This window comes from Lichenostomus cassidix, chromosome 5 (assembly GCF_008360975.1).
Source record: "Lichenostomus cassidix isolate B80296 chromosome 5, HeHo_3.0, whole genome shotgun sequence".
Taxonomy (NCBI): domain Eukaryota; kingdom Metazoa; phylum Chordata; class Aves; order Passeriformes; family Meliphagidae; genus Lichenostomus; species Lichenostomus cassidix.
In genome coordinates, this window is record NC_139486.1 from 22,805,550 (window position 1) to 22,832,429 (window position 26,880).

The 26,880-nt window shown below is 41.4% G+C and overlaps 3 protein-coding genes across 10 annotated transcripts; 2 read left to right on the top strand and 1 right to left on the bottom strand.

Annotated features, from left to right (window-relative positions):
- Positions 1 to 1,338: 1,338 nt before the first annotated feature.
- On the bottom strand, positions 1,339 to 4,725 carry ZC2HC1C (zinc finger C2HC-type containing 1C). 3 transcript variants are annotated; one of them, XM_085061757.1, is made up of 3 exons: positions 4,556 to 4,725; positions 2,842 to 4,072; positions 1,339 to 2,180 (listed from the first exon to the last, which is right to left on the bottom strand). In XM_085061757.1, exons 2-3 carry the CDS (start codon positions 4,063 to 4,065, stop codon positions 1,911 to 1,913), a joined length of 1,494 nt encoding a protein of 497 aa, XP_084917883.1. In that variant the 5' UTR covers positions 4,066 to 4,072; positions 4,556 to 4,725; the 3' UTR covers positions 1,339 to 1,910. The 3 variants fall into 3 exon arrangements, with proteins under 3 accessions (XP_084917883.1, XP_084917882.1, XP_084917884.1); XM_085061756.1 differs by having other exon boundaries at positions 2,842 to 4,084; XM_085061758.1 differs by having other exon boundaries at positions 2,842 to 3,086; positions 3,315 to 4,725.
- Positions 4,726 to 4,881: 156 nt separating this feature from the next.
- ACYP1 (acylphosphatase 1) lies at positions 4,882 to 6,249 on the top strand. Its single transcript, XM_085061761.1, has 2 exons — positions 4,882 to 5,181; positions 5,592 to 6,249. Exons 1-2 carry the CDS (start codon positions 4,936 to 4,938, stop codon positions 5,805 to 5,807), a joined length of 462 nt encoding a protein of 153 aa, XP_084917887.1. The 5' UTR covers positions 4,882 to 4,935; the 3' UTR covers positions 5,808 to 6,249.
- Positions 6,250 to 6,502: 253 nt separating this feature from the next.
- MLH3 (mutL homolog 3) lies at positions 6,503 to 26,787 on the top strand. Of its 6 annotated transcripts, none has more exons than XM_085061747.1 (13): positions 6,508 to 6,578; positions 7,350 to 10,724; positions 14,234 to 14,332; positions 14,973 to 15,043; positions 16,016 to 16,120; positions 18,134 to 18,206; positions 18,865 to 18,936; positions 19,909 to 20,017; positions 23,103 to 23,262; positions 23,837 to 23,860; positions 24,064 to 24,145; positions 25,411 to 25,562; positions 26,313 to 26,787. In XM_085061747.1, exons 2-13 carry the CDS (start codon positions 7,409 to 7,411, stop codon positions 26,388 to 26,390), a joined length of 4,341 nt encoding a protein of 1,446 aa, XP_084917873.1. In that variant the 5' UTR covers positions 6,508 to 6,578; positions 7,350 to 7,408; the 3' UTR covers positions 26,391 to 26,787. The 6 variants fall into 6 exon arrangements, with proteins under 6 accessions (XP_084917879.1, XP_084917876.1, XP_084917877.1 ...); XM_085061752.1 differs by lacking the exon at positions 6,508 to 6,578 and adding an exon at positions 6,651 to 6,665; XM_085061750.1 differs by lacking the exon at positions 16,016 to 16,120 and having other exon boundaries at positions 6,507 to 6,578.
- Positions 26,788 to 26,880: the final 93 nt, after the last annotated feature.

Consider the following 26,880-nt stretch of genomic DNA (forward strand, 5'->3'; position numbering starts at 1 on the left):
TTTGAGTGCCAACTGGGAAAATGAGTAACGGGAAGAGAGGCTTAAAGGGAAGAAGTACCTGTTTCTCTCAGAAGTGCTTCTACTGATCCTCAAGGCCTACAGAAGGGAGAATGTGCCTGACACCTGCTCAGCCAGCTGTTTGTGCACACTGTACTTGAAGCCTGTCACTTTTATCAGGGGTTTTATTAAATTGTGAAATATCTTTAAAGGCAGAGCAGTGTTAAAGACTTTAAATTCACTAGAGATTTGGACACTGAAAATGCATCATGTCTCTGAGAAGGGGATTGTAACTGCAGGAGCAAAAGAGGAAGCTGAGGGGGTGTAAATAATAAGTGTCAGGTTAACTAACCATGATAGCAAAGCATCACCCTAAATCTCTGTGCAGAGCCTGATACTTTGTCCAACTTGTTACTAAGTTGTAAACTAGTTATCCAGAGACTTTCTGGATACTGAAACAATAGCAGAGGGATGAACTGCCCACAGTTAGCTCCAAAGCAGGTAACAAACAAAGCCTGGTGATTTAATAACTTGTTTAATCTACAGTTTCAATCTTTTCCATCTCAGTGTTAGCCATTTGCCTGTCATGAGAAGTTCCAACACATGGATTTATTTTATGGCATCAAATGCTTTTCTGTGTGTATCCACATTTCACTATTTACAATCTGCTGACCTTTAGGGTCCACTAAATATAGTCAATAAAACATAGTGCAAGAGAAACAGAGTTAATTACAAGACAGGCAGTGGTGCTGAATTTTTTAACTATTATGTTCAATTATACCTTTCATGAGTTCAGGGAGGCCAGCATAAAGGTTTCAGTTTACCCCTTACCTACCTCTTGTCACCTCTTGCTATCCTGTTTTTCAAAACTGAAGATAAAGCATTGGTCTTGCTTCTCCGATCAATTTGGATACAGCAAATTATTTTCCCTTGGTTTGAGTCTGCTTTTTCTCTCAGGTTTGTACACTCATTGTTGGCTGGCACAGTGCAGAAATGACCCTTTCTAGGACCTTCCTGCTTTTCCAGGGTGCCAAGGGATTGAGATTTCTGCACAGGTATCTATAGAATAGATATAGAATCAGCTTCTTTCAGGAGTCAGGTTCACACATTGAAGGCTGGAGTATTTCTCCATATTCAGTTTCTGACTATTCCAGCTTAATCTAGTCGCTTTAGGTTCCCATGAGTTGCTGCTATTCTACTGGAGGACTTGCAAAAGGAGCGGCTGGTTTTTTTTTTGTTCCTTGTCCACTTGTTGCAACTTTCTTATACAAAGTAATAATTTTTACTGTGAGAACACAAACCACTCTGTGACCATTTAAAATAACTTTTACACAAGAGAACTAGTTTAATATATTTAATAATCAGAATCTAGAAAAATAACATCTCAAGAAGAAAACAGAAGGGATATGTTTTTGTCATAATTCCCTACCATTGCAGCAAGGCGAATATAAGCAGATGACTTAAGGAAGGGTGCAAGCTTTGTTTTTTAGAGGTCCCTAGCAACTTGCCCTGCAGGAAAACTCTGTTTTTTAAAAATATTAAATCTGATTGTGATGGTTGTTTTGTTGCCTCAAGGGCCTGGCTGGTTTAGAGTATCCCTGTTGTTCTATGCACAGGAATTGACATATGCATTCAAACAGTAAGTGCCTGCTACTGCTAGGTTTTCTAACCCCTGGAATGTCTGATCCTGAGCTTCTTGTGCTAAGGAAAGAGGCATCTCTTGTGGGGCAACCCAGGGCGTAGGTCAAAGTATTCAAGTTTTGTTATTCTGCTTATACATCCCGAGCTGTTCATTTGCTGTACATACAAATGCAGCCAGAGTTGAGACTAAAGAAAACACAAATGTCTATAGCTGGAAACCTGGTAAAAAAACAGACAGGGAATCACAGCAGCAGGTACAGTTGGGTGCTGCCTCAGCAGCGCCTCCTCTGTGGTGGAGGTGGGGGCCTATTCTTTATGTTTTTGCATTTGGGAATGTGTCTCTCAGCTGCTCGGGGAGCAAACTTGCGTCCACAGTAGGTGCAGGCAACATAGTCTGGGTTTTCAACGGGAGGCAATGGGGGCAGGTCAGATGCCTTCCCGCCCTTAGCAAAGACTTGCTGCACCTGGCGGGCCTGCGACACAGTGTGGATGAGAGACTTGTGCTTCTGTTTCCAGTTGTTCTTTCTTGGTGGTGTTTTACTCTGCGGAAGGGAAAGGCAGTCAGAGCAACTGGGACCACCATCAGCCTCCATTCTCAAACTTACACTCAGAGCCCAACCCATGCCACCTGTCCTTTTGCATTCCCTGTTGATGTGAAACCCAGCCTGAGAAGCTGAGTGCCACAGAGGGGATCAAAAAGATCAGCAAGGAGGATGTAAAGGAAATACTGATGGAAACATAAGTATTTAGAAAGAGCTTGAGGATAACCAGAAAAGCAAGCAGTAGGGCCAGGGAACTAGAGAGGGTTACTATATCTGCTTTGTAAGAAGAGACCTGCATGTTTCTACTGCCTTCATTTTAATAGACTGTGTTATTATCTGGCTTTTCCATCAGCTCCCTGCAGCCCCTGATGTCACAGAGCTTTACTGCAGCAGAACCAGTCTGCAACCTTAGGACAGCAAGTGAGCTTTCTCTGGTAGTACACCCTTGACACATTATAAAGCCAAGTCAGGACTCCTGCCTCCATCTATGACATTTTAAATGGATCTATTTATCCATTTGGCAAGAATCTTTCAGAGGCAATAACTGGATTGTATCCCTTAGCCCCATGTACATGGGATCTTGCATATCAGTCAGAAGTTGATGTGGAAGGAGTGTGAGCAGTAGATGTGGCTCCAGAGAGGCAAAGGGACTGCACATTACCTGAGGACTCCTTGAGCTCTTCTGCTGCTGATACTTTTCCAGTTCTGTTCCCCTAGCTCTGGCCTTGCTGGAGTCAAACACTTTCCTCTTGGAGTCTTGGTTCTTGCCACAGATACTCATGTGTTTCTCAAGCCTGGCGCAGAAAAACTTACGTTTGCAGAAGCTGCACTGTCCAAACTCCTCCTGCTCTACAGCACTGGCAGCGTGCATGTATAGCATCTCTGCAGATGCGTGGTCATCAGAACCTTGGTCTGAGAGGGCAGAAAGGCTGTGTTTTGGGGCCAGTTTTGAACAAGAAGCTAAATGCTCCATGGGTATGTTGTCTTGTATTTTGCTGTTGTTTGTTTCGTTGTATTTTGCGGCCACCAGCCACTCCTTGAGTTTCCCAACAGCCAGCTCTTGGGAGTGGAGAGTGGTGCCAGGCTTGGGGATAGTGTGCTGTGCAGACTGTGCCCCACTGAAGATCCCAATACCTGGCCTGTCTGCAGCTCTGAAAGTTTTTTCTTCAGGGTGCGTTTTGGCCTTTTGGTCATGGGTCCTCTCCACTTCACTGTCTCTTCTCTCCTCCACGTTGATGAGCTCCTTCTCTCTTTGAATCCTCCTAAGTATCTCCTTTGTCCTCCTCAGCTTCTCTCTGAGAAGGGCTCCTTTCTTTTGAATTGCCTCTTCTAGGTTTCTTGTATCTGCCTCCAACTTATGGATGTAGGCCAGCTCTCTTCTGTGTAGATGAGGGGCTGATGGTTCAGGCTCTCCTGTCCAAGGGCAGAGCACTGCAGGCAACTGAGACCTCCCTGCAGGAGCCATCTCTTTGCTTATGGAGCTTGATCTACTATTTGGAGCTTCCTGCACATATGGGGAACTTCCAGTGTTGAGCAGTGGAGCTCTTGTACTCTTGTGAGAAATTGGTTGCAGGGGATATGCACGGTCCACTCCTTCTTTCTGTCTGCCTAATGATTTAGCTGACAGAGTACAGGCCTGGCTGATGAGATCCTTGCTCTCCGGTCCATCTGACCAGAAGCCTCCATGTCTGGGCCTGTACTGAGTGCTTTCTACAGACATAGAATATGAATATCTTCGGTTGCTTTGGGCACAGAGATCTTTTAAAATTTCCTCTTTGTCAAGTATGAGTCCATGCTGAAAGTTATTCTTCTGGTGTTTCAGCTGGGAACCAGGAGCAAGGTTAGTAGTTGTCACCAGAGGAGCCACCGGTGGAAAAAAAGCCATTCAGTGCCTGAGAAAGAGCCTGAGGTTAGAAGCAAAGCCGTTACAGACAATCTTATCCAAAACTGGACAAATCTTCTCCTAACAGTTTATGCATGGAGGCTGCAGACAGAGGTTAGAATAAGCATTAGTAAAGGTTTTGTAACTTCTCTGATTTATAAATCTTTACATTGCTTCCATCTAGGGAGCTGCCTTTTCTAGTCCTAACCGTTTATGCAGCCAGAAGTAAGATTCACTTTTATTTCTCTTTCTGTCTGAGCCCTGCCTTATCATGGTAGCAGCAGAAACACACTGCAATGACGGAGGAATTGTTATACTCCCCAGGAGGTTTCCCATAACGTGTCCCTTCAGTCCTGGCATTGTGATCCACAGGTGTGTCACACAGATCTGACATTTGGAGTCCGATCAAGCTTGGCACAGTCTTCCCGTGGCTCGTTCCGCCACATGCCCCGAGGTGTGCCGGGTGCTCACGCCGCGGGGCGAGCGAGGTTACCTGCGGGGCTGCGCCCGGCGCTCCGCCGGCCTCCCTCCTCCGCAAGCTGCGTCGCCACCCGCTGCGCTTATGGCCCGAGAGACCCGACCGCTCCAGCCGCCGTTGCTGCCCACGGCTGGCGGGGTGCCGGTGCGGAGCTGTGCCGGTGCGGAGCTGTGCCGGTGCGGAGCTGTGCCGGTGCGGAGCTGTGCCGGTGCGGAGCTGCTGTTGGGGGCAGTTGCCGGGAGACCGGCCCCGCTCCGGCCGCGCGCCCCTGGATGGCTGCCGGCCGCGCGGCCGTGCCGATACGGAGCGAGTGCGGCGGCCGGGGGCGGTGCATGCATTATTCATGAGGCTGTCGGAGGGGCGTTGCCCATGAGCCTGGCCCGTGTGCATTATTCATGAGGCGGCGAATGAGGGACAGGACCGGCCCCGCTCGGGCTCTTCATTGGCCGCAGGGTGGAGGCCGCGCCCCCCACGGCCAGCCGCGCGGCGCAGGCGCAGCGGGAGGCGCGGCGGCCTCAGGCGCAGGCAGGAAAGCGCGCGGCCGTGGCGGTGCCGCCATGGAGGAAGGCGAGGGCTTGGTGTCCGTGGACTACGAGGTGTCCGGCAAGGTGCAGGGCGTGTTCTTCCGCAAGTACACCCAGGTGCGTGCCGCGGTCCCGTGGGGCGGGCTGCCCTGCCTGCCGGCGCTCTCCGTGCCCGTTATCAGCGCCCTGCAGGCGCCTCGGAGGTGCCGAGCTGCGGGCGGGCAGGGCCGCGGCCGCGGGATGGGCTCCGGCCCATGCTGAAGGGAGCTGGCATCGAGGTGGTGCTGGCAGCCCCGCCGAGTTAGGTTATGTAAGCATGACTCAAGAGTGCGTTTCAGCCCCAGTTTTTTGCTTGAAAGACTATATTGAGTAGTCGAGTGAATGCTGCTTTCCTGCTCTCTGAGTCACAGGAACTTTCTTGGAGGTCTGTGTCTTGCCAGCCAAATTGGCTCCTGTGTGCGAATGTTGTGCTGTTTGCTCTCTTACAGTTTGGATTAACCTCATTTTGCTCTGCATTGTCTTCGCAGGGGGAGGCTAAGAGACTGGGACTTGTTGGCTGGGTCCGAAATACCAGCCACGGCACTGTCGAGGGCCAAATCCAGGGTCCAGCTGCCAGGGTGCGGGAGCTGCAGGAATGGCTCAGGAAGATAGGAAGTCCTCAGTCCCGCATCAGCCGAGCAGACTTCAGCAATGAGAAGAAGATCGAGGCACTGGAGCACAAGGAATTCCAGATTGTGAAGTGACTTTGTTCAGGAAGAAGCAAAGTCTGGAGCATGAGCTGCCCTCATGGAGCATTTCCCCTCTTCCCCACTCATGCAGTCAGCCAATGTTCAGCTCTAGAGAGCTTTATTTTATTAAATTTCTAATTTATTATTTTGCTGCACTGTTAGTTTGACGGTCAGCTTTTCGCAGAATTCCAGTGGGTAAATGAAGAGCTGTGCTGTCTCTGTTAAAGGGGTTATTCGGGGGCAGAGAATATGTTTCCAAGTGTATGTGGTTTGGGGAGTCGTACATGAGAAAAATCTGAAATTTATAGTGTAGTGCTCATGTGAAGGAAGTCACAGGGTCCATGTGGATAGAAAACATTGCAAAAAAACATTATTTCTGTGCACTAAATGCCTCAGAAACAATTAATTTTATTCCAGAACTTCACATTTTCTGTGGAATAAAATTGCTTGGACTTCACCTCCTGTGTGGAATGGACGTGTTGGATGCGGTGCTGAGTGGATGATGGCCCTCGGGGCGGGATCTTGTTGCCAAAGCTGCCCCCTCCCCACGCCGGCGCCGCTGTGCGGGAATGGCCAGGGGGAAGGCGTGCTTCCCGCAGCCGGGCCGAGCTCCCGCCCTTCCCTGCCTCGTTGGGCCCAGTCGGGACGGGAACTACAACTCCCGGCGTGCTCTTGCCCCGGCCCCGCCCGCTCGCGGCTGCGCACGCGCCCTGGCCCTGCTGGCGGAGCCCGGCGGCCCGGCCGGAACGGTTGGTCTCGCGCGGCGGCCGTTGCGGCGCTGCCCCGGTGCGGCGCGTGCTGAGGGGCGAGGGCGGGGCGCGGGAGCGGGCCGGGCGGCCGGGAGGAGGAAACGGAGGGCACGAACAGCGTGCGGTGGCGAGCTGAGCCGCCGGTTCGCTCTGTTCTCCTGAGCCCCCGGCGCCGGGAGCCTCGGGAGACCTGTCACAGCGGCGGCACCGCATCCTGGGAGGGCTAGTAGCCCCCTTGAATGCCACTAGGAAGCCAGTCGGCGCCAAGGACTGGAAAACAGCGAGTTCTCTTTTGCATACACTGCTTGCTCTTTGCCTGACACCCGTTCCCAAGCCTGCTTTACTCCTTTCCTGGATAAGTAGCAGCAGATGCTGTTTGACCAGGGCGAAGCACTGTGAATTTTTGTGTGGACTTAGACATAAAAACAGGACAAAAGCAGCTTTCTGCCCAGTTCTTGGTGATACTTAACTCTATAATTCTGATGAAAGTTACGGTAGAAACAACCCTTTTGCTTGCAGGTCCTTTGAGTTTTGCCTCGTATGGTCAGAGTTAGGTTTGGGTATGTTAAGTTTGAGAACCATGTATGTTGTTAGTAAGGAGCTTAGGCTCTGGCCATCTACCCTGAAGGCACTTGGCAGTGTGTAGTCAAAGCCTAAGCATGAAAGTATTCACAGAAAAAGCCTCTGAATGCCAGGAAAACTAAGATATGTGTATTTATGAGGGTGAATGAAATAAATGAAAGTCTTTTCAGGTCTTTAATTTGTATTCCTTTAATGTATTTTTTTCCTTTTCTCTCCACGTTTTAAGGAACATGGAGCAGTGAGCTCCCTGCAGTTTCTTGTGTTTCTCATCTATCAGATTTTGACATGATCAAACATTTGGTGGAAGATGTGCGAGCCAGGCTGCGTTCTGGAGTCACTGTCAGCTCACTCGGACAGTGTGTTGAGGAGCTTGTCCTCAATAGCATTGATGCCAAAGCAACATGTGTAGCTGTCAGGGTGGATTTGGAAGCTTTTAAGATCCAGGTGGTGGACAATGGCTCTGGGATGGGCAAAGAGGACTTAAATGCTATTGGAAAGCGATACTTCACCAGCAAGTGCAGCTCAGTGAGAGACTTGGAGAACCTGACTTTCTATGGCTTCCGAGGGGAGGCTGTGGCAAGTATAGCCAACATGGCCAGTGTAGTGGAAATCTCATCTAAGACCAGCAGGACAGCAAAAACATTTGTGAAACTGTTTTACAATGGGCAAGCACTGGAGGTATGTGAAGCCGAATTGAACAGACCAAGTGGCGGAACTACAGTCACCGTGTGCAATCTGTTCCATCAGTTACCAGTGAGGAGAAAGTGTATGGATCCCATGTTGGAAATTGAGAGAGTGAGACAGAAGGTCGAGGCTGTTTCACTGATGCATCCTTCTGTTTCCCTTTCTTTAAGGAATGATGTTTCTTGTTCTATGGTGCTTCAGCTCCCTAAGACAAAAGATGTATACTCTCGGTTCTGTCAAATTTATGGACTGGGCAGATCCCAGAAGTTGCGAGAAATAAATCACAAGTCTGGGGGATTTGAGATAAGTGGTTTTATCAGTACTGAGGGCCATTACAATAAGAATATGCAGTTCTTGTATGTGAATAGAAGGCTTGTTTTAAAGACAAGGCTACATAAACTAATTGATTTTTTGTTAAGAAAAGAAAGTGTAATTTGCAAGGCAAAAAGTGTCCCTGCAAGCCGACAGGCTAGTTCAAGTCCTGGTCGCCATCGCTGTGGGCCAGAGTTGTACGGGATCTTTATTCTCAATGTGACCTGTGCATACAGTGACTATGATGTGTGCTTGGAACCTGCAAAGACTCTAATTGAGTTCCAGAACTGGGATGTTCTTCTGACTTGCATAGAGGAAGGAGTGAAAATATTTTTAAAACGAGAACATTTATTTGTCGAACCATCTGGTGAAGACATTAGAGAATTTAATGAAAAGAATGACTTTTGTTTGCATAATGCTCCAGTTATGAAGCCTTCAATTCTTGATGAGAAGAGCATCCAAGAAAGTTTTAAGAAAGCGTGTAATGAAATTGTGGATTCTTATGAAATCAAAACCTTGCAATCAAAAGATGTCAAGAGGAAAGCCATTACTGGAAAAAAAAATTCAAGTCTTAGAGAGTCAAGTAAAAACATACAGGAAACTGAAATTTCCCCAGTTCAGAACACTGCTGAGTCGTCTGATCCATGTAGAAACAATAAAACAGAGATTCCCCTGCCAAGCAAAGATGACAAAGTTTCTGATTTAATTAAACCAAATACCGCGGAACAGGAGCCAAAATACACTAACAGTTCCCAAAAAGTGTCTGATACTCGTCTGAAACCTTCAGAAAGGTGTCAGAAAAAAACTTCAGGAAGTTTTCCTTCCTCTGTCAGGGGAGGGGCCAGATCAGAAATAAGAGAAAGAGATGGATGTGGTGACCTGAGGGCTTGTGCAGAGAATAATATAAAATATGTGGGCAGCCAGCAAGGCCAAGCAATACAGGAAAGAACTAAGGTCTGTATCTTAAATAAGGATGTTAGTCAGTCACTACCCAAGAGAGAAGACCCTACTGAAACAGCAGTGGGACCTGAAACTGTCTCTGGAAGTTCATTGATGAGACTGTGTAATGCAGGAAGAAACAGGGAAACAGCTGAAGTGATAGATGATGCCAGAAGAGGGACTGTTAGTTCAATACCATTAAAGTTGTGCCTTACAGACCTCATAAAAGATGTTAACAGAAGCAAGCCCCCACGTGACTGTGAACAAACAGAAACAAATCTTGCATTAAACACACAGTGTAGGCCTGGCCCTGCCAGTGCCAAGGATATTTTTGGCCACAAAGTGAATTTTGTGATTCAGTCTTCAAATGCTAAGGGTATTTCCAGTAATACAAATAAAGAATGTACAGCTTCTTTTACCAGAGAAGTATGCGTGACTGATGTTAATGAGAACAAACCTTTGTCACATCAGGTGAGGGAGGAGATAGCTATGCCTACTGCTACCAACAAAAGACCTTATGAAGCATCAAATGATACAGAATTGCCGCTGGCAACTTCTTCAGGTATTCCTCGCAAGAAAATTGTTATCAAAAACAATAGAAGACAGATAGTTGTGCCAAGACCTCAGCCCTCTAAGAAACTGAGCTTGTCCACACAGCTGGGATCATTAGAAAAGTTCAGGAGATATTATGGGAGAATCAAGTCTACGCTACCATCACCCCCATCAGAACAAAGTGAACTTGGTCTCCCAGTCCTTAATTCAGAAACTAACTGTGACTTTTCAAAGAATGAGAATGACAATCATAGTAACTTCAGCAGTTGTGAAACTCCACCTGCAGAACATAGAGATTCTAATAATACTATCCAAGGTTTTGGTTCCTTGGAAAAGAATTTATTTTGCAGTGGAGAAATGTCACAGGACAAACAAGCCCTTTGTCAGAGTCCTTTGACATTGTCTGATTACTCTCTGGTTAGTAACAAAGATACAAGTTGTAAAAGATTGCCAGGATCATTATCATCCAAACTGTCCAGAATGAAAACTGATCACAAAGAAGTAGAAGAACTTGGTGAACAATTCCAAACAGAATCAAATAGAAAAGATGACCATTCTTTTGATCTTGAATCCTCAGATAATGATTTTTTGTATAATGATTGTCAAACATATAAGTCCTCAGTGGAAAAAGTGAGGGAATGTAAGTCCAGCATTTCTAAGGAGACTGTGTGCTTGCAATCAGATGGTGTGATAGCAGAGTCTATGAAGAGTTCTGTCAGCTCATCACCACTCAGCAGTACAGAAGGAGAGTACACAGTCTCTTCAGGCAGTGTTTTATCATTACCTGCTAAAAATGATTGTACTAATATAATCTGTAAAGATAAAAGTATGTTGGATGAATCCTCAGAACAAAATATGAAAGATACTGAGGTTCCCCATGTGACTTCACAAAGGAACTTGGAATTCTCTGCCGACAACACAAGCACAGGTGATCTCAGAAATGATTCGTGTCATTCTGTCTGGCTGCAAGATTTTGATGCTTTATCGGGTAAGACAATATACATCAATAAAGCAACTGGACTGAGCACCTACGACACTCCTCCTAGTGAAGGATTTCAAGCTGCCTGCATTAAAGATATAACAACAATGGCTGTGAATGAAGTTTCAGAGAATGGTAAGAGGGGGGTGATGGCTGTAAAAATGGGATGAGGGAAACTGTTCTGCTACATGCATGAAATAATCTTGCTGGCAGAACTTGAGAGTTTATACTGAAATTGGCACTGCCTTACTGGTAATAGCTGCATGGAAAACAGGAAATTGGTGGGAACTATGGAGATAGTAAAACATTAACAGTAAAGACATTAAAAGATCACTTTTAATAAAACGGTAAAAAGAAATGTCAGCATCATGTAAATTAACAGATAGCTGCCTAGTTTTAACTGGGCATCATAACATTCTCTGTGATAACAGTTATTGTTGTCACATATAAAGAGAGAAACATACTTCAGAGTAAATGTACCAGAAAACCACTGTGTTGGTTACCGTTTTGTCCTAAACAGTTACATTTCTAAGAATGTGTTGTTACAGAGGGCCTCATATTAAAATGATCTTTCTTGAAACTGCATACAAAATTTAAAGCAACCCTTGAAAGATGAATAAAAAAATCTAACTTCATTGAGAATGTGTAGTCTCCTCTCCATGGATTTTGGAAGGCAGGCTGTTCTTTCACACTTTGTAACAGATTGTACAGCACTGTTGGTGTTTTGATGGTAGACCTTTTCCACAAGTGAAAGGACACTGCATTTTTTTCAGAGTTTTTCAGGGGCACAGTGTTCATAAGTCTTCACTGATCTGTCTGTCGGGTTTTGGTTTTCTGTGTTTTCCTAATCTAGTTTGTCAGAATACTGTCTTTGATAATTTTCCCTTCAAGGGATATATCTGTGTTTTCAAGTTGTTCTTCATTCTGTCTATAGGCAGATTTTATGAGTGGAAATGCAGCCATTCCTTGTGTAGACTCTATTTTCTACTGCAAAATTTGTTTTAAAAAAGTAGTTTTAACTTCTTTCTAGATAATTATGTAAAATGTTTGTCTAATCAATTGTCATAGCCTTTGGCTAATTCCATTTTTATCTGTTACGTCTTTCTGTGTCACCAGTCACAGAAACACTGCTGCAGTAGGTGTTTCAGTTGTTGAGCTATTCCCTTTTATGTATAATAATTGTTGCCAATAATTTTTAATGTTTATTCTGTTCTATTGAAGAAAATTTGATGCAAGTTTTTATTTAGTAAAACTACTTGCAAGTGCAAATATACACTCCTTGACTAACACTTTTTGTTTCTATGGTATACCCATTTTGTTGCCCACAGTGCTGTTTAGTAGCCAGCCAAAGCCCAGAGATGTAAGACTTGACCTTCAATCCCAAATGCTTGGATAGTGCATTCATGTTTATGAAGATAATACCTCATATACATTTGTGCTTTCAGATGATGTATAGTCTGTAGGCTTGAAGACATATATTGCGTCTTTTTACCTCCTATTTTACCTCCTATGTCATTGTTCTTATCCTTAGCACTGGTGTTACTCTCCATTGTATCAGTGGTGCCAGTCTTTCTTAATTCTGTCAGTTCTTTGGTGAGGTGTCTGATTTTATTCTTTTCTTAGGTTGAGAGTTGGACCTCCCAAACCTTCACAAGGTGTTTGAACTGTGGCTAGGTTTTCAAAGTTCAACAAACATGTTTTTTTGCATGTTTTTGAAGCAAAGGATGCTTGTTCCTTTCAGCCATAGGAATAAACATAACTCTGTCCTAACACAGCTTTCACATCTCTTAATGTTGAACACTGTTTTGGACTGCTGTTAAGAGCCAGGAGCAAAATGATTTCTTCACTTGTATGCTTTTATTTTGCTTTTTAGAGTAGTGTCAGTAACCCATGGTGTTGACTTAGAATTTCATAGCTCTGTGATTTATTAAGAATAGCATCTCATACACAATTTTAAGGAAGTTACACTGATTAGTGACAGGTGGAAATAAGTAAGAATAATCCATATCCTCTTTTCCATGGCAGCAATGGCCATCTGTCATCTTTTCCAGTCAGAAGCCATGTGCTCAACAGAGATGTTAGATTTTGTAGGTTAGACTTGGGCATCTTTGTACTAGTTAAACTGATTGCTGCAGGAAAATTTATCAAGCTTCATTTCACCATCAGATGCCTTTTTGAACAGTGCATTTGTAGTAGGCTAATATCCCAGCTCAACTTGGTCTTTGTTGTTATGCCGGCTGTATTTGCAATTTTGTTACTTACGTTATGCTATGTCATTACACTGGTGTATGTTTAATGATCTAGCTGAAGCAAGTGAAAATAACTACTCAAATATGATAATTGTATGGGGTTTGCCTGCATAAACTATATGCATTATTATCCTCAGCACCTTTTCTGATGTTACTTGTCAGAAGAATCATATTAATAATGTCTCTCCCAGCATTTGAGCAAGTAAATCCTAACTTTATGAACAATGTATATCTTGAACAAGGATTTTCCCTGCAGGAAAAACAGGGAGATGACTCTTTATCTATTACAGGTACAAAATACTGGACTTGTGTTGACATAGATGATAGATTCTTCTGTGAACTTGAGAGATAATGTCTTTGCATGGCAATAGCTATGAAAGTTCTGCCAGAGTCTGAATTACGCAGTGTTCTTCAATTTGCCACAGTTTACCAGAAACTACACCAGGCCATTTTGTCATCTCCTCTGGGTTTTGTGACAGTGGGATGCTGACTTACTCTCCAGTACTGGGCTGCCAGCTGGGATTCTTGAAAGTATTCTCTGTCCCCAGAGTAGGACCATCACTAGTCCTCACTGGAATGGAGCCAACAGTCAGGAGTCTATGGACTGGCCTAAGATTTTATAGAGCCTTTTCACACTGAGCTTATCAGCACACAGCTGGTTTTCTTTGGTGTTATCACTCTGCCTCTTTTCCTGAATGCACACCCTTAATTTCTTGGTAGAAAGGAACCTATTTAATTCATTATTATTTCACAAAGAATAGAAGTCTGAATTGTACCAAAGGAAGGGTGAAATGTTTACCGCTGTGCTGGAAATCTGAGCCACTTTTCTTAATACTCTTGATAACAATACAAGTTTGTAATATTAAATCATTTCTGGGTGGGTGGGAACATATTGTTGGACTGACTCTGTTATCTCATGTGGACTCACTGACCTGTAGTTTTCAGTTTTACAAATTCCTAATAACTGTATTAAGTATTGATGGGAATGGTGATAAACTGACAGTTTTGCCACGCCTTAGTAGAGGGAACTCAACTGTGTTTTGATCTCTGATAGACTACTATATGCCTCCCTTTTCTTTGGGGAGAACACTTCTGATTGCGCTAATTCTGGAAATAATTGTTGCAAGTTTAAAGCAGCAGCCACTTTTTAAAAACAGTCCTGCAGAAGCCATGGTAATATTTTTACATATATTTCCTGAGGCAGTTATGTCTGATAATTCTCAGCTTTTTACATATGTGTTGTTATTTCTCAATATTAGATTGCAAAGTCTGTGGGATACTCTAAATTTTACAGGGTTAAGCACACACTCCTTTATAAGAATATAATAATCGTATAGCTTTTAGTAATTTTGCGTTCTGTTGATTATGCAGAAGTATAATTTATTTTGTTTTTAGGGTTTCAGTTCAGATGCTATCCCTTTAGAAGTGAGATTGTGCTTCCCTTCCTTCCTAGACCTCAAAAAGAGAAGACTCAGGCAAGCCAGAATCTGAGAGGTAGGGCCAGCTTTCCAGGACACAGTGTTCTGTGGTAAAAACAAATCAAAGAATTCTCCCAGATGTCCCAACAGGAACCCAGAATTACTCAAGGTCTTTTAACAATGGGACTGTGTGAGTCATCTCAGATCTAGAACTGGAAAAAAATCTTTTAGGGTTGAAGGCAGATACTTATTTACAGGATGAAATACCTAGTTCTTTGTTGAATTATGTCATGAGTTTAAAGAATAATTACCTACTCCCTTCTTTGTACTCATTCCAACCTTGGAATGTAAAAAATAGCTTCAATCCTCACACTTTTTTTTAGTGGAAAGGATGAAGTAATCTTTTTGGTATGTAACTTTGTCCGGAGGGAGGGGTAGCTAAACAGGTCTTTCTTTCCCTACTACCCGTCCACCCCTTTCCAGGCCTACTGAATTGTGCTGCAGCATTTTTAGGAGCCAGAAAGCTGCACAGTGGCCTTCCTAGTTAAAGCAGACAATACAGAAGTCTAGTGTCCCATTCCATTATTTATTTATACACTCTCCTCTTTTTATGAAGAAAAAAAATGAAATAACACTTGTGTGAGGTAGTGGTACCCAGTGAACCTCCTATGGACAGATGGTGGTAGTTCCTGTATTATCTATGTGCTCTTTCCTAGATGCTGAAGGGGAGTCTCTCCACTCATTGCTTTTGGAATGGGATAATCCTGTTTTTGTTCCCTGCCCAGAGGTAAGTATTACCTTACATCTCATGCTGAAAAGGAATAATTTTAGATTTTTATTATTTTCTGACATTGGGTCCAAAATTGCAAACATGATTGTTGCATGTAAGTTATCCAGAGATATATTACACTATAGACCTGACATGTTTGGTTTTATAGACTGTTTAAATGCAAGTCATTGTGGTGGATTTATTCAAAGAGAAGCAGGTATCAGGCTAATTTTTCATCTTATGTAATTTCAAAAATAAAACATTGCAAAATGTCTTTCCTTCTAAGAGATAGTCATCTTAAAAGTTATTGAATGACAAAATTGTATAAAATACAGTGTCTATCTGCTTTGTGGACAGAGATAAAACCACCCAGGTTTGAACAGGTCTTGAAAGTGTATTTTACTATAGCTGTTTTTATAGCCTGGCAGGATTACAGCATGTGAGAGGGAAACAATGTTGGAGCTTTTAGAAAAACTTCCTTTGCTGTCATGAGGTGGCATTATCTTTAATCCTCATGTTGTGTGTGTGTAAACATACGTATGTAACCATTTCCACCTGCAAACAATAGGCATGGAGCTGCAAACCACCTGCTGGTGAGTTTCTGGAAGGGAACAGTTCTGTTCAGTCCTTGGCGGTGACGTGTGCTCTGACTCATTCCGGAGTAATGCATCCTTTGTAATGTGATCCCCCGAGAGCTCACGTAGGCTGATAATTAACTTCAGCTTTTGATAGGTACTTGGGATCAGCTGGATGCATTGAAATTAGCAGGTAATATCCAGATGGGAAAAATACGTGGGGATAGAAGCAGAGGGATTGCCAGATGGCTTTTTTAGTTGGTATTATTCTTGTGTAGAAAGCTTGGTTTGTGAAATACGGAGTTATTTGCAGGTTTTATTAAAGCTAGCTTGTTTGGAGTGTTTACTGTATGTGTTTGGGGTTTTTTTGCCATATTCTTGGGCTTTTCCTTGATCTGGAATCCTGTTTTTACAGATTGCAGTTGATGTGACCAGCGGTCAGGCTGAGAGTCTGGCTGTGAAAATTCACAATATCTTGTATCCTTATCGTTTCACCAAAGACATGGTTCATTCAATGCAGGTACAATATGATCTATTAATAGTTTTCACCCTCAAATTCCCACTCTGAAGATGGGATTTGAGAAACATTAGAGGTGTTTCTACTTGGTAGGAAAGAACTATCTGGGAAAACAGTTCATATTCCTAATTTTCACAAGTACTAACAGAATTTTTGGTCATGTGTGATACCAGCAGACGTGTGTCATGCCATATCTTAGTATCATCTCATGGTTAATCAGCCATCTGCAAGTGACTGTAAAACTACTTGACTAGTATGGTTAAATCAAAATCAAGAGATAGCCCTGTTGCTGTTGCTGAGATAGATTATTAACTAAATTATAGTTCTAAGTACAGGTTTTTTTATTTATTGTAGGCATTTGCTTAGTTCGTATTTCTTGGAAATCTGTCCTGCATCCTCCATTTTTATTGACCTTAGAAATTTAATTCCTCAGCAGAGTAATTTCAAAAGCGAATCCCAGATTTAAAGGAAAAACTTGGAATTTCATCTTAAGATTTATGTCTGCCCTTAAAAGTGATTTTTTTAATGGCATAATAACACCAAGGTTTACTGGTTTAATGTTTTTTTAATCAAATGTTTTGAATGTTAGCTGAAAAGCTAATGAAAATATATGGCTTCAACTTACGTATTTGATGGTTTGCCTGGGTGAAATGCCAAGTGGATTCTCTCCCTCTCTTGCATCCCAGTGATGAAATGCTTACAGGCCCAGCTAGCACTATTCTTATGCAGTCAGGTTGCTGACTTTGAGATTGCAGGTTCTGACTGTGTGAGGCATGGTAATGTTTATGTCCAGGGTAGACAAGGATCCAAAAGATTCGCTTATTTAAGTTGTGAGTGCACGAATAACAGGAGTAAATAAAGTTGCTGTAGTGAACAGGTTATGTTCCACAAAGACAAGAGAGGAAAGATGGAAAATGGAAGGTACCATTTGTCTGTTTACTCATAATAAGAACTGCTATGTAAAACTTACTGAATGTTTCTGTGATTAACTTAACCTGTGCAATGTTCTCCTTTCTGTGTTCTTAAGAAGGCAAAGCTAGAAGAAAATACCACTTCCTATCTCTGAAAAAGCTAAATAATGCCTTTAGTACCCTACAGCAATTTTGAGAATCTCTCTACAAAAGATTAAAAGCACGAAATGTTGTCATGCAACAGGAAAAGAATAAAAATAATTAGTCTTGCATCTCTGCAAAGAAATAAAGTAATCCGTTAGTTTTTACCTGTCGGGTGAACAATGCACATGTTGTGAAATACTGAATTCAGAGTGAACTCTGTCTATGTGATATTGAGAGAAATTCCTCCATAACACTATATCTGTATATTTGAAATCTAGCAATAAGATACTGGAAGCATGGTGCACCCCTTCTCAGTATCCCTTGTCTCTCTGGTTGATTTCTGATGCTTGAGGGGAAGGTAGAATCAAGTCACAGAGGCAAATTCTACATCAAAAAGTGAGGGGGAAAATTGCCTCCTGTCTTTTGCAGACAATTAGCAGGTTAAAAAAGGTTGTTTACATTCTCTTTTGGTGACATCAACAAATCAATTACTCAGAGTCACTGTGTACATCTTTCTTTCCCACCTCAAGGGTGTTTCTATGCGACCATTTAATTCACCTTAGAACAATTAGTGGTCATACCCTTATGACTCTCTTTGAAAAAAATTATCCAGAATTTGGGGGTTTTTTGTGTTTTGAAACTTTCTCTTAGCTCCAGACAAAACTGTTTCATGATCATTTAGTGGTCATTTGACCTTCTGCTAATATTATCTTTTAGCTTAAACAATTTCTGCCTTTTCTATATTTAACCCCCCACTGTATTTATAAAAAAAAACTATATAACTTTTCAAGTCTAGTTTTGCTAGGCCAATTTTTAAAGCCTTTTGTGTTAGGAAAGATATGGCTTCCACTCTTCTAGTTATCCTACTAGCTATTTGTTGCTCGTGATCCATTTTGATTGTTGTTTCTTTTGTTTGCCTTCATTTTAAAAATAATTTTATTGCTCTGTAATGATTTTTCAGGTTCTTCAGCAAGTGGACAACAAATTTATCGCTTGTTTAATTAACACTAGGAATGGAATGGATAAAAAGGCAGGTAAGAGTGGTTAATAGCATGAAGTTGAGGTGGTTGTCAAATACAGTTGGGCTGCAGAGGGAGCACTGTCCTGTTTGTAATCTCTTCTTGCTTTGGGATGATATTGAGAATAGAGGAAAATCTTAGTCTTTGCTTGAAATTTCCTGGATCTTCTTTATCTTTATTTTGGACATTTTTGTGTGTTCCTACTGCCTTCAGATTAATGTTATAAAAATAGATTGTACTCAAATTGCTAATATCTTTCAGGCTCTGTTCACAGTGTCTGGACGCATTCATTGTTGAAGCTCGTTGAAGCTCTGAAGCTGTACAAAAAGGCATTCAAAAGCAGTAGCTTTTGTAACATTTTAAAAAACTGTGTCAAACAGAGCAGTTTGTGGGTGACCTCAGCTCTCATTCTGAAGCTGCATGAAGATGTCAATAGACAAGAGTTTCTGACTCAATTTAGTTACCTAATTTAACCACCAATTTGGATCACTAAATTTCTGTTCTGTAGTAACTTTATGTTCTGCCAACAGAGCCTCCTCCTCTCTTTGTTTCTGTGAAACAGGCTGATAGTTATCTTCTAAATGTGGCCTCTGGGAAGTGGTTATTCTTCCTGACCCGTGCAGTTGTCTGGTACAAAGTTGCCTATTTCTCATCTATTGTGGTACATTTTTAGATGGAAACCTCTTGATTTTGGTGGACCAGCATGCAGCTCATGAACGGATCCGCTTGGAGCAGCTGATTGCAGGTGAGGATTCAGGTGGTCTAAGAAAAAAAAGATAATCAGTGCACAGAAAAGTACAAATGAGGGATCTGGGCTATACAGAACCGATAGGATATTAATTTGTCATCTTTATCCTGATCCCTAGAAGAGTGCAGACATTCAATATCTGTAGCAGTCATAATATTGGCAGCTGAAAATTCTTACAGTCTTTCTAAAAATGGAAGATATACTCTCTACCCACAGACCTATTGAACTAAAATAGTTCTGACATAATGAAAGAGCAGGAAGACTGATAGGAAAAACAATGAAGAGGAAATAGAACAACATCAATAAGTTTGTGTGGTTATACTGTGAAGAATAAGACATGGGATGCCAAGTAAAGAGCATAGTTGATTTGGTTCCTTTTTAGCTGAATACTGTGCTTAAAGCATAAAATTTCCACAGACTTACTGTTTGCAAAGGGATAATAGCCGACTGTGTAAGCTCATTAGCCATTGGTGTCAGTGTTAAAAAGCACAATAGCCATCCATCAAGTACCTAGAAATCGTTGACCTTCTCTTACATCAACAAACACAGTGCAGCTCCTGCAGAGTGTTCCAGGAACTCTGCTCCTTTTGGTCAGGTACTGAAAAAAGGTAAAGACTGAAGGGAGAAATGCTAAATGAATGATATTTTAACTCCATTTATATCTGACTTTTCTGTGGAAAAATTGTTCTCTCTGAGTAGAACCAAATATATCAGTAGGTTTTTTTTGCTATTTAGGGTGACTTTTTTTTGGAACTGGTGGGAAAAAACCAAAGTGGCATTAGCCAACCCTTCCCCAGAGACTGCATGTCTGGTTTGTGATATTCCCAGTCCTCCACAAGTTTGAAGAGAAGGCATTCTGTGGTCACTTTTTAATCCAAGCAGGGGATTACATGCCAAACCAGAGGGTCATTAAGGGTAATGCCTCCGTAAATATTTTAGGAGGGACACTTCTAAATGTTTCATTCACAGATTCCTATGAGAAGGAAGCTGCAGCATGGGGCAAGAAGAAAATACTGTCATCCTCCATCTCCCCCCCTTTGGAGATTGAAGTTACAGAAGAGCAAAGAAGATTTCTACGGTTAGTAAAGACAAATAGCTCGTAATTTTTGGGGATGGCTCTGTTGACCAGGAAGATTTCTATATATTGCTGGGTTACCATCAACTGAGGAGAAAAGTTGTTGATTCTTTTCTGAGCTGAGCCCAATTGGCTCTCTCTGGGCTGAGGGAAATAGATATGCTTCTTAGCACGTTGTTACAACATCTCAAGACAAAACCCTGGGGTGTGCCATTTCTGTGCCTTTGCAATGTGCTCTGATTTCCCTGGGAAAGTAAACCTTCATGTGTGGGCCAGAAGACTGCCAAAGCAGCCTCCAACAGTTCCTCCTGTCTGGGGCTCAGGACTTGGGAGCACACAAAGGAGTGCAGTGCCCATAGTGTCGATGTAGGTACTGATTTTACAGACCCTTTTTGAGAAGAGAAGGATGGGGTATGGAAAGTATGTATTGTGAATCCTTCAAAAACACATTCCTTTTTCCTAGGTGCCTGCCAAGAGTAACTAATGAACACTGTTTCCCAAAGGTTTCAGAATGATGGCCTAGTTACAATTAGGATATTTAACTTTTGTAATTCAAGAGTTTAGATACAGATTTATTGTTGGACTATAGCAGACCTATTGGACATTAATCAAACTTTCTTTTCCTCCAAATCTCTGTCACCTGCCACATGCATTTGTGGGGTTTTTTCAGTACATTGTTCTGAACTTTCAGATTAAGTTCTGTCAGTACTACCTCATCACTGCTCTTTCTTCTTTTTTTTTTTTTTGGTGATTCGTGTGGCAAGCTCAACAGCTTCTGGCTCAGTCTTTATTAAGTTTGTTGCCTATTACAGGAAAACACTTCCTTAGTGTTGCTCATAGTTCAGTAATATTTGGGTGCCTTTATTGTTCCCCCCTCTCAACGATGTTCTTGCTAGCATCACAATATTCGTAATGTCTCTTGTTCAGCTTTGATTTATCTTTGCACTGATCTGTGAATGTGTTCCATTTTTGATAGATCTACTTTAGAGAATGGATGGCTAAAATAGAATATAATATACCAAGTAAGAGAATCCCATTGATTTGTATAGTAGCTTTGCAGCTCTGCCCATGTTTTCTGTTTATTATATCCCCATCTGATATTTTGTCTGCTTTTTTGGCTACTGCTGCTTGCATGAGCTGCTTGTCTGTTTATGGTCATGACAAAGAAACACAGAGTTGTGGGGTTGTTCTTTGAATTTGTGCTTTTATGTAGAAGCCAGCCAAAAGTAGAAATAGATTAAATTACTCCTCACAGTTTGTTATTATTTGTCTTTATGAGCAGCGAATTCAATTTTTCTGCCCATTTTTCACTCATACTACTGATTTCATTCATAATTTTCTACTTGTTTTAAATTCTGATTGAGTTCAATTTTGTCTCTAGTCTCAGTTGAGCTAAATAATTCTGTGCTTTCTACAAATTTGCTTGTTTGACCATGCCTCTTCTTTTCCACATCATTAATAAACAATCATGAAGACACAGATCAGGACTCATGTTGAACACTGACCATCTGCTGCCAGTATACCTTGCTTCCATAGTCTCCAAATCATAATAGATGTTGCCTCTCTATCCATGACAACCTTTTGCATTTCCTTTTTTAGCTACTTTTAAGAGGTGGCATCAAAGGCCTTTTGAAAGAGCTAAGAAATTCTGAGAGCTACTTTTTTTTCATCAGCTAAATCACAAATATTCTACAAAAATGCATAAAGAAGGAAATCAAAAAGGCATGTGTTTCTTCTAAGGACACTGGTTGAATATTCAGTGCAAAGAGTGACAGCTGTGATTTTCAGCAAGAAGCTTACTGGTGCTGGCTTACTAGTACTTTTATTGTGTGACTATAATTTTTCAGTCTGTATTAGCAGTTCATCCCTTTGCAATTGCTCTGTGAGACTATCATTACTAAAAAGTTATGAATTAAAAGTATTATATGAAAATCTAAATTCTGTAGTTACTGTTACTGTCAAACTATGACTGTATTCTCTGGTAAAGTTTGGGGTAATTAAATAAATTACCATGTCTAAAAGACCTTTCACTTCAGCAATGCTTGCAATTTAGTAGTTCAGCTGGACCTCTGGTTCACCTGCAGCTTTGGTTCTGTTATTTGTCTACTAAGCATTGTAGTAATGCATTGTTCTGTTGACTCTCTTGAACTTCCTTCTTTATTTTTCCCTTAATAATAAAAAAGAAAAAAATTAGAAAAGCCCAATTTACTTCAATAGCTGCTTGCATTTTGTCATTTCATTCACAATGGGCTTTTTGTCTTTCTATGTGCTTGCTGAAGGCTATACATGTCTTCTTTTTTGAGTAGAATTTCACAAGCCATCTTCATATGGAGGCTAATAATTGCATTATTCTCATGACTGATTTTAGTGAGTTTAGTTTTGCTTCTTCTTTTTTAGTTCAAAGAATTTATTTTCTAGAACTAATCTTTACCACCTTTGTTTTAAGTGAATAGTCCCTGAATTAATAAAGTATATATTGTTACAGTTGTTTTCATTTTGAAGGTAAGTTCTCATCTGTGTGTGAGCTCTCATTTTTGTGTGTATTTTTCCATCCACAGGCTGACATATGTCATAATTAACTAGAGGCTGTTCTTTCCTGTGTTCTCTTTGCTTAACAGGATATAAAGTTCATTAAACCATCAAAAATTTCTTAAAATATTTTTTCCATTTTAAGTATTTGCTAATACATGTCAATTGAAAGCACAGTTCTTTTAGATTAAAGTAGTCTTAATACTGTGTAATTTCAATATTTGGAATGTTTGTATGTTGAACCAGACATCTCGTGCATCTTCAGAAAAGACCAATTTGTAGGTTTAGAAATAAAGCTCCTCTCCATGTAATACAGGAACTCTTAGATGTTGTGATTGTGGAACATGAAAAATGCATGGTTGATTGGAGTGAAAAAATGTCTGAATGTAGGCTGAAAGGGCAAAATTACTTGGAATCTCATGATGCATAGATTTTGAGATGGGAAACTGTTACAGCAAGTAACAAAAGGAAACCATGTAGGTGGACTACAGAAATATTTACATGTGCTGTGGAGTCATAGGTACAGCGGTTGATGTCTTATGTTGTTTTTTTCCCTCAGATCCTGCTATAAAAGTTTGGAGGACTTGGGTCTTGAATTATCATTTCCTGAGAAAAACAGCTCCTTGATTCTTGTGAGGAAAGTGCCAATGTGTTTTATGGAAAGAGAAGCCAATGAATTACGACGGAAAAGACAACCTATCACTAAAAGTATTGTGGAGGTCAGCTGTGGATATGGGTGAAGCTATGATACTAGGTCTTGTTCTGTGTTAATGTCCCAGAGTATTACAGGATCTCTGTTATGAGTGAGACAGTGAAGTCCCCTGGCAAATACAAGTACCATCACTTTTAGTAGCTAAATAGTCACACAGCTGAAATCACTGAATTATAACTGAAATGATAGGCACCTGTTTCCAACTTGGACTAGTGTAGAAACTAAGAAAAATTGTGTATAGCAATGACATACTGCACATGGATGCTTGAATGGATAGTAAATGCTTGAAGGAACAGCAAAATGATTAAATGAATGATCAGAATGATCATAAATGATCTAGTTTCATTATCTGAAGAAGAAAGGGCAGCTATTGAAAGATAACATGAATCCATGGTACTCTGAGGTATGAGTTCTGTTATGCCCATTCTGCAGGTTGGAAACATGGGAGGTCAAGACTTCCACCTAGATCTTTTACACTGTGGTCAGTGTACTGCCACAATTACCCACAGATGTGAGGAAAGTAGGGTAGTGGGGTGGAAGGGAGAAGTTGCAACTGATGACATTACCTTTTTTCTTTCTAGGAGCTTATTCAAGAACAAGTTGAGGTGAGTTGTTGTCTGCTTCTAAAGTTGATTGTAACACTCCAAAGCTTACTGCATGAACCAAAGGGAGCATGTTGAGCTTCAAGTGAGAGAGTGGACTAGATAATCCACTAGCATTTCCTCATTTTTAGTTTCCTTTGTGTTGCAGTTCTTCTTTTTTCTCATATTAAATGGAAAGTAAGATGATGTTCCCTTACTGCTTTTAGCTAGTGCAGACCACAAGAGGAGGAGCACGAGGGACACTGCCTCTGACTTTTCTGAAGGTGTTAGCTTCCCAGGCCTGTCATGGTAAGAAAACTGTACTTTTCTTCCATTCTTTCTTTTTTTTTCCAGACCTTTCTCTCTACACAACATCCTCCCCAGGGGCAGTGTTTGGATATGTTTGCAGCTATTGCAGGGTTAAAGATGGTGTATTTCATAGGGATCAGGAGACAATGCTCTTGGACACTACTGAGGGATAAGCAATACTCCCCCACTTCATTAATGTATAGACCTAACATACTTTCCAGCTTTCACATCAGACATACAATTTTGAGATGCATTCATCTGTGCAAGCTCTAAACCATTCAAATAACAGCTCTATGAAGGGCCAAGGGGGAAGGTGCTGGAATCTGCTTGGAAGCATGCAGGAAGAACACTTAGCCACTCTTCCCAAATTTTTTATTTCCTTTAGGTATCACAAGTGGTAGTTTAAGTGTGCTTGCAACATTTCAAGTATTTTTAGGAGGAGTGCAGTAAAAATTTATGTTTTCTCAGGGAACTGTCACTTTCTAGTACCTGGCAATGAGCAGGCCTCACCAGTGGACTGTACTAGCTCCAGCCTCTTGTTGCAGTTCTTGTGCCATATACAGTATCAATAAGATCACACTGAAAGGGCAAATGTGAACCAGAAGTATCTGTTTTCCCAAGTGTCACTGCATTTAAAATTTGCAGTCAATGTATTTTGGGAGTTTTGTATCTAAAGAAGTCTCAAGGCTGAAAGGCAGATTGCAGATAGTCTTGTACATCTGGGAAGGCTGAAGTTTGCAAACACCTCTGAAATAATTCCCTGATGTTCTGATTAAATTTCCTCTGGATGCCTTTAAGTGCTCATTTATGAGAAAGGACTTAGTGGCATTTGGTCTTAGAAGTGATATCTGTCAGTGGCAGCCACAAAGAACCACTAAAGCCCATGAAACCAATATTAGCTGTTGTCTTGGTTTAATACTTTTAGATTTCTGAACTGTTTGCGTCTTTAGTTGTAACACATCCCATACACACAAAAAAAGCCCATTTGCCTCTTGCAATGTTACTTGCAATGCCAAAACCTAATAGTCTTAGCATCCATCATACTTGGGCTAGGTGAAAGTTTAAGCTATGGAAAGCTGATCCTTATACAGCAGGCTGTTTAATTTAGCTAAGCCCCAAGTCTGCCACACTGCAGCCTTTGGGTTGCTGTTGCAGCCTCTCAGCTAATCATTGGGAGATGCCTTGTTTTCACTGAAAACCACAGCTGTAGAGAGAAGTGGAATCCTCTTTGGCAGCAGGTGCAAGAATTTTTATGTCTCTTTCAGGAGCTATTAAGTTTAATGAGCATTTGACTTTGGAGGAGAGCTGCAGGCTTATTGAAGCTTTGTCATCTTGCAAGCTGCCCTTCCAGTGTGCTCATGGAAGACCTTCAATGCTGCCTCTTGCAGATATAGACCATCTACAGCAGGAAAAACAGGTACTGTGTGGGACACACCTCTGGTAATCTGTGTTCTGGATTATCCAGAGGCACATCATGTATGTTAGAACTAGGATCATCCAGTTTGAAACACTCATCACTGGCCTTATATTACTTGACTTTTTACATATTGTTATTAATAAAATGAAACTTTTGGATGTAAACCATCTGTTATGTAAACACTTTAATAAGGATCTTACCATATATTATTTGAATGGTCACACTGACTTGAATAGTGTCCTTAACATAAGGCATACATTTAAAGTGTTTGCAGTTTTTAAGTGTTAAACCTGGAAAACATGGAAATTCTGAAATTCTGTCAGTGGCAAAGATGCTAATTATACAAATGCTTATTTTCCCAAAGTTTACAATGCTGTAAAATGTGGAAAAAGCACAGGAATGGCAACATTTCTTAGAAAATCATAGAATGGTTTGGGTTGGAAGGGACCTTCAAGATCATCTAGTTTGAACCCCTCCTGCCACGAGCAGGAATGCCTTCCACTAGACCAGGTTACCCTTAAATTACATTGAAATCATGTTACATTTAAATTTAAAACAAAAACATTACTCATCCCTTTTGCTCTGACTGTGCTTTATTGTTATTAAATTGGATTCTGTTGAAAGTCAGGTGGGACTTCGAATTAGATATTAGAAGAACCTGGGAATTACTGTATTAGGACAAAGAGTATGGAAACACTGACACTTATTCACTCATTTATTACTTGTGTTTCTTAATTTTTCTCCCTCCAGCCTAAACCTAATTTGACTAGACTGAAGAAGATGGCACGAGCATGGCAGCTATTTGGAAAAAAAAAAGAACCTATTTAAAAAAAGTAGTGGCATGGGTATGATCCATGAGCCCTGTTTTCAGACCACAGTACCCTGTGTGGAGCCAAGTTCTGAGCCAGCACAGTCACCAAAGCTCTCTTCTGAGTACTGACCTAAGAAGCAGAGCCCAGCCAGGAGAACATGGCAGGAGCCCACCCTTGTAGCCTGGAGAAGGATCTTCAACATTAAGGAATTGCACTGTAAGTCTGGGCCCAATGTCAGTGCTGGACTGTTGGGCACAAGGAGTTGCAGCCACTTGCAGTTATGAAAGCAAAGCACTTTTATTCTGCAAGCACAGCATTAATTCTGCATAATAGAGAGGGGAATTTTAATTTGTGTATTCTATAGTACTTTGAAAATTGGAAGGTATTTCTTAATAAAGTTCACACTAAATTCACTCCTTGGGCTCATGGCAGTGGTTGGAATGAGCATTGACCAACTTCATAGCATATACAGGCCAACTCAGAATCAAGAAACATGGGCAATGAAT